A 12,476-nucleotide genomic window follows, 5' to 3' on the forward strand; every position below is an offset into this window, starting at 1 on the left:
CCATCATCAGTTATGTGAACCTTTGTCCAAGGAAGACAACTTTCCTTTAGAAAGTTAAAACTTCTATGAGTCATCCATCTGTCTGGAACACATGCGTTTAAGAAGTAAATCCTCGAAATCAACCCATTTTGCATAAAAATAATCCTTTTTCTTTTTTTTTTTTTTGGCTTTTTGCCTTTTCTTGAGCCGCTACCGTGGCATACGGAGGTTCCCAGGCCAGGGGTCTAATTGGAGCTATAGCCATGGGCCTACACCAGAGCCAGAGCAATGTGGGATCCGAGCCGCCTCTGCGACCCACACCGCAGCTCATGGCAATGCCAGATCCTTAACCCATTGAGCAAGGCCAGGGATCGAACCCACAACCTCACGGTTCTTAGTCGGATTCATTAACCATTGCGCAACGACAGGAACTCCAATAATAATCCTTTTTTAAAGATGAGAGCATTGAGGCTTCTAGCGCAGTGAGCTGACCAAAATCACAGAGCTAATACATGGTGGAATGGACATGAACCTGAATGCGTTTAATTCATAGCTGTCATGTCAGCACAAGCATCCTGTTATTTGACTTTTTTTTAAAAAAATACTTTTTAGTTGTTACTGCTTATTCCTTTTGTTTTTTTAATTTATATTTTAAAATTATAGTTGATTTTACAGTATGGCACCAATTTCTGCTGTACAGCATAGTGACCAGACTTATGCATATATACTGAGTCAAAACGAGAAAGACAAAATAAAAAAGAGAAAGACAAATTCCTTCTGGTATCACTTACATGTGGAATCTAAAATATGACACAAAAGAACCTATCTACAAAACAGAGACAGACTCACAGATATGGTATTTGACTTTTAGAACACCTGGTGAGAGTTGTAAGCAGAGTATGGTCAGGTGATGAAACAGGGATAGAAAGAGGTTTAACATGTTGCTTAAGGCTACCCCGGAGGCCAGCAACAGAGCTGAAACCAGAGCCGACACTTCTTGATCCTTGGCCCACAGCCCTCTCTAACAGATTGCTGGGAAGCTATTGTCCTTTCAACCCCAGATTGTCACTCAGACTGCAGAAGGGCATATGTGGCAGTTCATAAAGAGAACACACCACCATCCTTACCTGCCCAGGTAACAAGAATTGGGTCTTACTGTGTCAATCTCCTTATTGTTCCAGAATGAATTAATTAGAACTAGACTTCTTTTTTTTTTTTTTCTTTTCTTTTTAGGCCCATGCCCACAGCACATGGACGTTCCCAGGCTAGGGGTCGATTTGGAGCTACAGCTGCTGGCCTACGCCACAGCCATGGCAACACGGGATCTGACCTGTGTCTTCGACCTACACCACAGCTCACGGCAATGCCAGATCCTTAACCCACTGAGTGAGGCCAGGGATCAAACCCACAGCCTCATGGTTCCTAGTTGGATTCGTAACTGCTGAACCACAACGGGAACTCCCTAGAACTAGACTGAATGTGTCAGCCAGGGCAGAACAGTGACATCCAGGACGTGAGACAGCTCACATGCTAATGTGTCCTCTTCCATGAGGATCAGTGAAGGGCCCTGAATAAAAGTTATGCTGACTGACTCAGTTTTTCTGGGCTGCTGAGATACGTCAGGCTGAACAGGAGGCAATGTATCTGTGGGTTCTGGCTGAGATCTACACAGGAAAGCTTCATTTTTCTCCTGATGTCCTGGGAGACATTCTCAGATACACAAGATACATGTGGTATCTGAACTGGAAGACTCCAAAAAACACTGGTAGTGCAAGACCCAGTGAGAATTCACAGAATGCACTGCATTCATTGTCCAAATATTTAGGTAAAGAGCTGGGGGGAAGTGCATTCCATTCAGAGGGAAGAGGATTAAATTAGAGAAAGACTTGACCATATGCATGTCCTATTGTAACTTCACTTGGGAAAATAGAAAAGAAAAATGAAACTCAAAACCTCCCCAAAGGTATCTATGGATTATTTTTCTTGTAATTTTATGAGCATCGTGTATCTTAACATATTGTCATGGTTTTATCCTTGCTCATGTTGCGTTTCTATGCACGATAATAATAGTTACTTTGTATTCACTCAAAGTTAAATAAACAACAATCCAGAGCATATAGACTCACATCATTTCTTCTTCTTCTTCTTCCTCTTTTTTGTTTAATGGCTGCACCTGGGGCACATGGAAGTTCCCAGGCTAGGGGCGAAACTGGAGCTGCCGCTGTGACCTACACCACAGCTTGTGGCAACGCTGGATCCTTAACCCACTGAGGGAGACCAGGGATCAAACCCACATCCTCACAGAGACAATGTTGTATCCTTAACTTGCTGAGCCACAGTGGGAACTCCCTCAAAGCATTTCTTATCACAGTCAGAAAACGCAGTCCTGGGTAGTGTATACCAGGTAGCAATGTGGAATATGCTTTTGATATATGACTGAAAAAACCCAGCAGCTATAATTTATGTGTGCCATGACTACAGAAGTGTTACATATATGTTGAGTGTGTGTATGTGTGTGTGTGTATTAATGTGGTAAATAAAAGACTGGAAAGAAATTCACAGAAAGGATCATTTTGAAAAATCTAATTTTCTCATAATGGGGTAATAGCACATTTGGTCTTCCTGTTAGTTATGTCTTGTTTAAGATAACTGGGGCTCCCTGAGGCCTTTTCTGTAAGTGCAAATGATTCCAGATGATGTGTTGTCTAGAGGAAGTGCATGGTGCAGAGGGAACTGGAAATGGGACAGGAGACAGAATGCCCTAGTTTGGTCCTGACTTCCGGGAAATGCACTGTAATCTTGGGGAAGGAACTCAATTTCTTCACCTGCTACCTGAAGGTTTAGTGATAACCATCCCAGTGGATCAAATGTGAAGGGACCACATACAGAAAACCCCAAAGTTTCAAAGTTGAACGTCATAGGGGCAGTTATCTTAAGGGAATGAGGGGGCCTGGGTCATTTGGACAGAGATGTTCTTTGCTTCATAACAATTTGAGACTCTTTGATTATCCCCATAAATATATTCTCCTGTTTTTTCTTGAAACCTATAAGCCTTACAGCCTCATTTTTTAGAAACATGGACATGTCAGATACTTCTCTTTCCCCTTAAATGTATTTTGGAAACACGTGCGTAATCAACATACTGCTGGCTCTTGGCTCAGGAGGGGAATAAAGAGAGAAGAGGTGGGGTCTGAGTTGGACTGAGCACTGCATGCCCAGGCTGAGGAGCACCCCTTCTTCATTCAAACCAACTACTGCCCCAAGGAAATGCTGGCTTCATGGGGAGAATTTTTTAGAAATCTCCCAATTTTGAAACACTGAACATCTGAAATGCACATGAATTGTATATGCCCAACAAGCCCATGTAGGTTACTTACAAGACCAAGGGCTGCCGTTAGAGTGCTCTTGAGGGTTTAGAATCTTATTTCTTTCACACCCCAGACCCTTCCCCTTTTCCTCCCCAGGAGAGCCCATTTGCAATTCAAAGAGGAAAAGGCAGGGACTTACTATGGAGCTGCTGAAGGCCACTGGGGGCTGTGAGCTTTCACAGCGCCCCACAGACCTCTGCCGCGAGTGGCCCTGGATGGGTACCCGGGCACTCTGGCTCCTCCTCAGAGGCTGGGCCCCTCCTTGGCCCCTCATTGTTCCTGGGCCTTGGTCCCATCGGGCTGGGAAGGACAGGCACCGATATTGGGTCCACTCTTCACTATCAGAGTCCAGCTCCTTCGGGGTCTCTAGTCGCTTGGCTGAAAGAAAGGAACTGTGTTATTGCACCAGTCATAGACCTTGGCCACATCACAGCTGGGGAGATGCCAGACTTTGGGGTGGAGCATGGGGTAAGAACATGGAGTAGAGGCACTGTGCTGCTCTGGACAACAGGCAGCTGGCCACCCTGACTGGAGGAAGAGGGGTGCAACTCAGGGGCACAGGTTCAAATCCTAGTTCTAGGACTGCCAACCTATGTGACTTTGAGCTTTGCACAACCCATGCCTCTATTTCCTCAATTTAGGGTTATAAAAATTACCCAAGTCATAGGGTTGTTTTGAAGATTTAAAGATATACTGTATTAAAGTGATTAACATACTCTAAGTACCGGTTATGGTAGATGTTGTGATCAGTACAAAGAGATTAGAAGCACTCATGTAAATGCGATTGGACTGCCTATAATATCCCTCTTTTCTTTCTCCATTCCTCCCATTCAAAAGAGTGAATGCTGCTCTTCAGAGTTTCTTCTCCTAGGTAGGAAGAGAGGGGAGAGAGACAGGGAGGGAGGGGGAGAGGGTTGTGTGTTACAGAGAGGGAGTTGATGGGATCAGGTCAGCATTCTACGCCACCTGCAGTGCATGCAAGACAAGAGCCCAGGCATTTTACAGTCACATTTCCTAAGTCAAACCTTTGTGCCAGTGAAAATCCAAGAGCTCAGCTAGCAAGGAGGGCATGTCCTGGGTGTATGGCATCTGAACATGGCCTGCACCTAGGCCTTTCCTGTCAGGCATGCTGACCCAAGACATTCTTAAACTTTGGCTGCATGACTGTCACATAATTTGGACCTGTCCCCAGTTCATTCCTGACAGGTTTAAATCCTCTGTGTAAATGGCACCAGACAAAGATCGACCCATCCGAGGGCAACCACACCGGAGATCGCTGATAGCCTCTGTGAGCAAATGAAAGTTTACGTGTGACAAGAAGAGCACTGAACTGTGACAAGAAAACCACAGGGATACAGGAAGCTATTTTCCACAGAGCCCCAGGCTCTGCGGGGAGCCGGGCTAAAGGCTTCTATCGCCGTTCTCTTAGGAGAGCAGGGGTGACCCCTTTAGAAGAAGGATGGGGGCTGTAGAAGCCCCCGTACCATTTTCTTGGTGAGAATACTCGCGGCCCATGATGGTACAACGCCGGAACACCATCTTGTTCTCGGTCAGCGTCCCCGTCTTGTCGGAGAAGATGTGCTGGATCTGGCCCAAGTCTTCAGTGATGTTGAGGGCTCGACACTGAATGGACATATCAGTCTCCTCATCATACAGGTCAAGGTCGTTGTGCAGGAAGAAGACTTGCCCGAGCTTCACCAGCTCAATGGACACATACAGGGAGATGGGGATCAGCACCTGTGGGGAGATCGAGTGCCACCAGGTCAGAGACCCGGCTGGTCCCCCATCTCAGGGCCTTCACTGGAGGTAAGGGGTAGCAAAGGCACCTCATGGAAAGCTCAGGTCAGCTCACGAGATGGACTTCCTCTGAGAAATTAAAGATCAGTGACTTCACGCCTCCCTTCAGATTTTTAGGGGAATCTGAAAAAAAGACACACTTGCTTCAACTAGGGATGTCCAGTGGGGGTAGGCACTTGCCACTGGTTGTTTACTCACTGAGTGGGAAGCGGTAGGGAGCTCTAGTTGCTTCTGTCCAGAGTCTCCTTCTGCCCATAGATCTCTAAGCCACTGAGGATTGCTGCCCATTTTGACAGGTGTTTAGATACATTCTTTTAATTTTTTTATTTTTATTTTTAATTTTTTTGTATTATGATTTTTATTTTTTTCCATTATAGCTGGTTTACAGTGTTCTGCCCATTTTCTGCTGTGCAGCACGGTGACCCAGTGTGGTTGCCAAGGAGGAGGGGGAGGGAGTCAGATCCATTCTTTTAAAAGTATAGTTAATTTACAATGTTGTGTTGGGTGCAATAGCTAAGTGATTTAGTTTTCCATTACAGATATTAAATATAGTTCCCTGTGCTATACAATGGAATCTTGTTGTTTACCTATTTTATTTTTATTTTTGGCTGTGGCCTGTGGCATGTGGAAGTTCCCAGGTCAGGAATCAAACAAAGCCACAGCAGGGACAATGCCAAGTCCTTAAACCACTAGGCTACCAGGGAACTCCAAGATTACCTGCTTTATATATAATAGTTTGTCTCTGCTAATCCCAAACTCCTAATTTAACACTCCCTCCATCCTTTCTGCTTTGGTAACCATGAGTATGTTTTCTATTCAGACGGATTATTGATCACTGCCCACTGTATCTATTGAGTGCTTGCTGAATGTTATTTGCTCTTCTAGGTCCTGCACATGGCAAGGAGAAGAACAAAATCTCTGGGATTGATGACCTCATATTCCAATAAACAAAGAAATATATATAAGTGGGTGGTGAGTCTCATGAAAAAGAATAAAGAAAAGAGGAGAGAGGGTGAAGGCTGGGAAGGACTCTCGCAAACTATGACCTTTGTGCAGAGACCTGGAGAAATAAGGAAGTGAGCAGGAGGTTATCTGTAGAGAAGGAGCATCCAGGCAGGGCAGGGCAGGCTGGGTATTGGTCGGCGGGGGGTGGGGGTGGAGGCGGGTGGGGGTTCAGGGGGTGGTCAGAGTTGGCGGGAGGCAACACACAGGGATGTGGTTTAGGAGGGAGTCAGGGTCCAGATGACCTAAGGCCTTGTTGGTCTCAGTCAGAACTTTGTATTTCACTTTGGATGTGAAACCATCAGAAGGTTCAGTGAAGAGGAGGGCATGGCCTGCCTCACATTTAAAAAGGATTGCTATTACTGTTGGAGTTCCAGTTGTGGCTCAGTGGAAATGAATCTGACTAGCATCCAAGAGGACGTGGGTTGGATCCCTGGCCTGGCTCAGTGGGTTTAGGATCCCAAGTTTCCCTGAACTGTGGTATAGGTCACAGATGCGGCTCAGGTCCCAAGTTGCTGTGGCTGCGATTCAACCCCTAGCCTGGGAACTTCCATATGCCTCAGTTGCGGTCCTAAAAAAAAAAAAAAAAAAACAAAACAAAACAAAAAAGGGATTACTCTGCTAAATGAACCAATGAACTAGTGATTAAAAAGTTTTCAGCAGTAAGAGGACAATGAAACACCCTCAAATACTGTGAGAACTTAAACATAGATGGTTTTTTTTTTTAAAACAAAACTATAGCTTCCCTTATTGCTTCATAGATTGTATTTTTTTGTAGACCCTGAAGATTTTTTTTATGTCTCTTTATACCTTATTGCATTTTGCAGGTGTTTACTTACAGTATGTGCCTTTCTTACCCCTCTCACGGGTGCTCTATGTTTTTGTTTTTTTTCTCCTATATAGGCCTAGTTCTGCCTTTTTCCATCTCAAGCTCTCAGGTTCAAAAACTCAAACCTGTTGTTTCTTTCACTTAATGCCTGAGGCTGGAGGTTCTCTGTAGTTCTCTGTGCTGCACTGTTATCTTGTGTTATGCCCAGGTCACTAGGGTTTACCTGTTTTATGTCTGGCAAAGAGACAGGCACACATAGATCACTGCTGTAATCTTACTTTTAAATAGAAAAGCCTGATAAATATTTTCCTGTTATTACCTGAGGCCAAAGTCCCTTCCAAAAGGCAGGGCTGGTCCTGATATTATTTCAGATATGCATATTTTCAAAGACCCATGAGAAAGCAATAAATATTTCCCTGTCTCAGTCCAGTTAGTTCTTTCTTGGGGCCAGCACTGATTTTTCCTTCTTTTGCAAAGTCGTACGGGTATTGGCCACAGGTCTGCCTGAGTCCCCGAATCAGGGAGGACCTCCTACCTGGAGCAGGATGATCATGGTGAGGAACATGTAGAAACCCCCGAGGGCAAGGGGAAGGAAGTTGCCATTGGCATCTGGCACATCGAAGGGAGGGTGTTCTGCAAAGGTCCCATTCCAGAGGCTGTGACCTGAGAGGAGGCAAAGCCAGGCATAAGGCAAAATCTCCACTTAATCCCAAATTGGTCAATTCCATCAGCCCTTCCTTAACCCGTTCCTGGAAGGGAGTGTGTTTTAGAGGAGCCCATCCTTTTTTCTACATAACATCAGGGTGGTGTATATGGGTTCATTTAGCTATTAAATGGCCCTTCATCGTCCCTACATTTCAATCTCTTGATGGGCATTAAGTCCGTCCTCCCAGAGGAGACTAGCATGGGGATTTCTTATATTTTTTGGTAGTCCTGTTACATAGAGGTTGGAAACAGACAAAGGGGCAGGAAATGTTTTGTTTTTTTCGGTTGTGTAGTAGACAGTACATGGCTGGGAAGTCTCAACAAACCTGTACCCTAGACCCTCTTTTTCCCCCATGTACACACCCACACACACATCCAGTCAACTATCCATTTGATCATCCATCCATCCATCCATCCATATATCTGTTTACCTACTCTTCCCTGCCTCTTTTATCCCAAATTTATTAACTCAAGAAGGAGTTGGTCCTAGCTCTTGTCTTTGAGGAGTTCCCTACTAAGCCAGGGAGTCAGATGTTAAGCTACAAGTCCCACATAGCATGAAGGGTGCCATGTTAAATCCTGGAACACTCTAAAAGCCCACAGCAACAGCACCAGACACAGACCGAACCCTCAGTTTCCTTATGGGGCTAACACCACCACCACGCGAGGACTGATAAGTGCTCCTGGCACCTGGTACCAAAGTCTCTGGATCTGGCATGCTCACCTCCTTCTCAGATAGAGTAGAATCCTTCCCCTCCCCATTACTTTCACAATCTATTGATTATTTTGGGCAGTCTATCAAGCTGATTATGATTTGCCTGTACCTTCTTAGTAATTAGTAGTAACATATTTTCCATGGGGTTATTGTGAGATAGAATAACCTAACATGTAAAATGCTCTTGGTACCAGAGTAGGAGCTTCAGGGAATAAATGCCAGAGGGGATGATGCTCTGCTTCTAAGATACTTCATTGCCCAGGAGTTGGGCCAAATACCACCATACATGGCAGAAGAAAGACTTACAGACATAAGGTTAAGAGCCCGATGTATGAATACCACATGATATCACTTATATCTGGAATCTAAAATATGGCACCAATGAACCTTTCCACAGAAAAAAACGCATGGACTTGGAGAACAGACTTGTGGTTGCCAAGGGGGAGGAGGAGAGAATGGGAGGGACTGGGAGTCTGGGGTTAATAGATGCAAACTATTGCATTTGGAATGGATAAGCAATGAGATCCTGCTGTGTAGCACAGGGAACTATATCTAGCCACTTGTGTGGAACATTATGGAGGATAATGTGAGAAAAAGAATGTATGTATATATGTGTGACTGGGTCACTTTGCTGTATGGTAGAAAACTGACACAACACTGTAAACCAAGCATAATGTAAAAAATAAAAATCATTTAAAAAAAAAAGAGTCCAATGTATGGCACAGAGCCAGGGTCACTGGCTGCCAGAGAAGCCAGAGAAGGCTGCCTGGAGGAGGAGGCCTGGAGGGGTTCTGGAGCCCAGGCAGGTACTGGGTGATTACAAAGGTCTGGGAAGGACATGATGAGCAAATAAAAAAGAAACACCACCCTTACATAATTAAAGTAAATGTTTGATAAATAACCCTGGAATGGTGCTCATTCCAGAGTTTTTGCCTCCTGCAGGGGCTGTGCTTTAATTAGGTGCCAGCAGAGCAGAGGCCTGCCATTCTATATGAGTTGTTCTTTCCAGACAGAATAGCCTGCTGCCCCTCCCCATTACTTTCTCAATCTAATCATTATTTTGGGCAATCTACCGGGCTGATCATGGTTTGCCTGTACCTTCTGTCACTGTGTGATCTTTTAATCATTAACTGCCTTTCTCTGGAGACACAGTGAGATGATCTCCAGTGTTCTTGCCAGGTCTGATGTTCCCTGAAAACACCGTCGGGAAGGAGAGCCAACAGTTCTGCAGTGTCTCGGGGGCAGAGGTGGCACGGAAAACCAATGGTTGCTTTTGTTTGCCTGATTCCCTCCCCTGCAGGTGCTGCCCTTCCAGACATGAGCCCCTCACTTGTGTGCCAGTGGGCACACCTGAGAAGGAGATTAATTAAAAACTCCAGGCCACGTATGAGACTAAACCCCACCTTCCTCACTGTGGTGACACTGCAATCTCTGGGTGTCCTAGGAAGATCGTGGGGTTTCAGACACTGTCTTTTGAAAACAGTGATGGGTCTGATTTCTGACAAAAGCAGGTAAAGAGCAAAGGCCACGGCTGCTCCCTGGTGTGGCATCAGCCGGGGTTTTGGACTCAGCATATGAGTTCTCCTTCTTGATCCTCCCTGTTTCTTTGGGGTCTCCTTTAGGGTCCTGAGAACATCCTTGGTATTAAGCCATGGAGAGGAAGTGTGGGTAAGAGTGAGGGTCCCTCTCTGCCTTCCTCTCGGGGGTGGACTTAAATGTCTCTGATGACTCCGGTCTACACTGCCTGCAGCTCTCCACACTCGGTCACAGCCTGGGTCTCATCAGGTCTCCATTCTTGGCCTTGCTCTCGCCACACAAACAGCCAAAAGCTCCTCTGCTTAAAACAAACACTTCTCCTTTCTGCTGCTGTCCTTTTCTCGTGGCTGTCTCTGGGGCTAGAGTGACAGCTCCTTCCTTTCACAGCTGCCTGCTGCACCCTAACCTTGCCCCCTCCCTCCCTCGGTAAACACCTCCTGCATCTGGGAATCAGCTCCAGCAAGACGTCCTTCCTTGATGCTCCATTAATGCCTGTCATGGGCTGAATAATGCCCTCCCCCCAAGGTGTTCAGGTTTCCATCCCTGACCCTGTGACTATGCTACCTTAGACGGCAAAAGGGACTTTGCAGATTCGACGAAGGATCTTGAGATGGGGAAGAGGAGCCTGGGATTTCTAGCTGGCCTCAGTGGTGGAATTACAAAAGGGAGCATCTTTATGAAAGGGAGGCAGAGGGAGTTTCTCCCACAGACAAGGAGAAGGAAATGTGAGTGGCAACTGGAATAAAGTGCCTTGAAGATGGAGGAAGGTAGCTCAAGGGAGAAAGTGAAAAAGACAAAGGACCCGACTCTCTCCTCAGAGTCTCCAGAAGGAGCACGTCCTGAGGACACCTTGGTCTTAACCCAGGGAAATTTATTTTGGACTTCTGAATGCCAAAGCTGTAACAGAATCGACTAGTATTGTTTTAAACCCCTGGGTTTGTGTTAACTTTCTACAGCAGCACTAGGAAATGGATCCAGGACTGGTGTGCAACCCTCCCTGAGTGAAGTGGATGGTGTTAGTGATTCTGTTCTTGGGTTGGGCTTCTTCCTGCCAGAATGTAAGCTCTCCGAGGACCAGTCCTGTGATGGATTCATCTTGTTACCCTCTCAGGATAAGGGGGTGCCTGGGTTTAAGTCGTATGTCTCAGGCAGATACGTGAGAGAAGCTCTTCCTAAGAGTTGGAGCACATACTACTTTCAGGAGATTTTCACCTGCATTTTTACTTCATTGGCACCTCTTAAAGCACAGAATAGATTTTATTTAAAAGAACTCCATTTTGTAGATGAGGAAACTGAGGCTCGGAGTTGGAGCAAGTCACCCCCAGAAACAGAAAGTACTGTGGGGTCATTCTTTCCAGAACATTTCTTACCTACAGCCCCAACGAGGCACATGAGGAAGAGGATCCCGATGCAGAAGAAGACGTCTGTGTTCATGCGCCGCTCGATCTTGCTGCGTTTGTACCGCGGGCCGCTGTTGTTCAGCATGGCTTTGGTCTCGTGGCCTTTGAGGGAAAACAAGATCGTCAGCCCTTGTTTGCCTCTGGCTCTGCTCACAGGCAAATTCAGCAAAAGAGAGACTTCATTCTCCTATCTGACTCTGAGGTCCCGAGGACAGCTAGAGGCCTCATACCTTTTGTTAGTGGGTTTTTGTGGACCCATCCCCTACCTACTGGACAGTGGTGGGCATGGACAGAGCCACTGTGCACAGGCTGTGGACTGCACAACTCTAGAAGAAGCCCTCGTTTTGTAGTTGTCATGGATTTGTAACAGGCAAGTCTAGTAGGACATGTGCCTGGCAAGTGCCAGTAAACTGTCTTGAGAAAGGGCCATCTTTTTCTAATTTGAACAAAGGTGCTCGTGGGCTAGTGGTGGGATGCGGTGGTAAGACAGATGACTCACATGCTGGTGAAAATACACATGGAAACAAGTAAATAACATACAGTTAGTAATAAGTCCCATGTAGTAGCCAATTAGTAAGGGGCTGATAAATGAGAGATGATTATAGAGAGCATGGTCCAGGAAGCCTTCTCAGAGGAGGTGACAGTTAAGGGAGAGCTGAAGGGAGAGAGAAGAGTTGGGGGAAAAGGGTTTTAGGCTGGGGAACAGTATGTGCTAAGACCCTGTGGCAGGACTATACTTGAGGGCAGTTATCTTCATGTCACTCAAAGCATTGGTATTGCTTGTGCAAGAGTGGTAGGGGCCAAAGACCTCCACCCCAGCATGAGCTCTGGGCAGCTCCTATCCTATCTTGGAATTCTGCATTAAATTTTATTCAAGAAAAGGATAATAAAATGTGAAAACTATTGGGTCTCATCTTGTCACCCCTTTTGTGAGTTGAAGAAACCCAGGTCCAAAGCATAGAAGGGACCTACCCCCTGAGGGAAAAAACAAACATAAGAGCCGCTGGGGAACCCAGGATTCTGGTTCCCAGTCTATTTCTCTTCCACTAACCTGGTACCCAAGCCACCAGCTAAGAGCTGACAGTCATACTGAGCCTGTACATTTAGATAAGCCTCTCCCTTGGGGCTATTAAGTTTTAATTACC

General features: G+C 45.8%; 1 protein-coding gene across 1 annotated transcript in view; it reads right to left on the reverse strand.

Annotated features, from left to right (window-relative positions):
• ATP10B (ATPase phospholipid transporting 10B (putative)) overlaps window positions 1-12,476 on the reverse strand; it is a 129,537-nt gene that overhangs the window by 67,192 nt on the left and 49,869 nt on the right. Inside the window, exons 6-9 of the mRNA XM_047782200.1 lie at window positions 11,302-11,433; window positions 7,511-7,638; window positions 4,832-5,084; window positions 3,487-3,725 (exon numbers count right to left, since the gene is read on the reverse strand). Of these exons, the coding sequence (XP_047638156.1) occupies window positions 3,487-3,725; window positions 4,832-5,084; window positions 7,511-7,638; window positions 11,302-11,433 (752 nt within the window). The remainder of the gene's footprint in view (window positions 1-3,486; window positions 3,726-4,831; window positions 5,085-7,510; window positions 7,639-11,301; window positions 11,434-12,476) is intronic.

The sequence above is a fragment of the Phacochoerus africanus genome, chromosome 1 (assembly GCF_016906955.1).
Source record: "Phacochoerus africanus isolate WHEZ1 chromosome 1, ROS_Pafr_v1, whole genome shotgun sequence".
In the NCBI taxonomy this organism is placed as follows: Eukaryota; Metazoa; Chordata; class Mammalia; order Artiodactyla; family Suidae; genus Phacochoerus; species Phacochoerus africanus.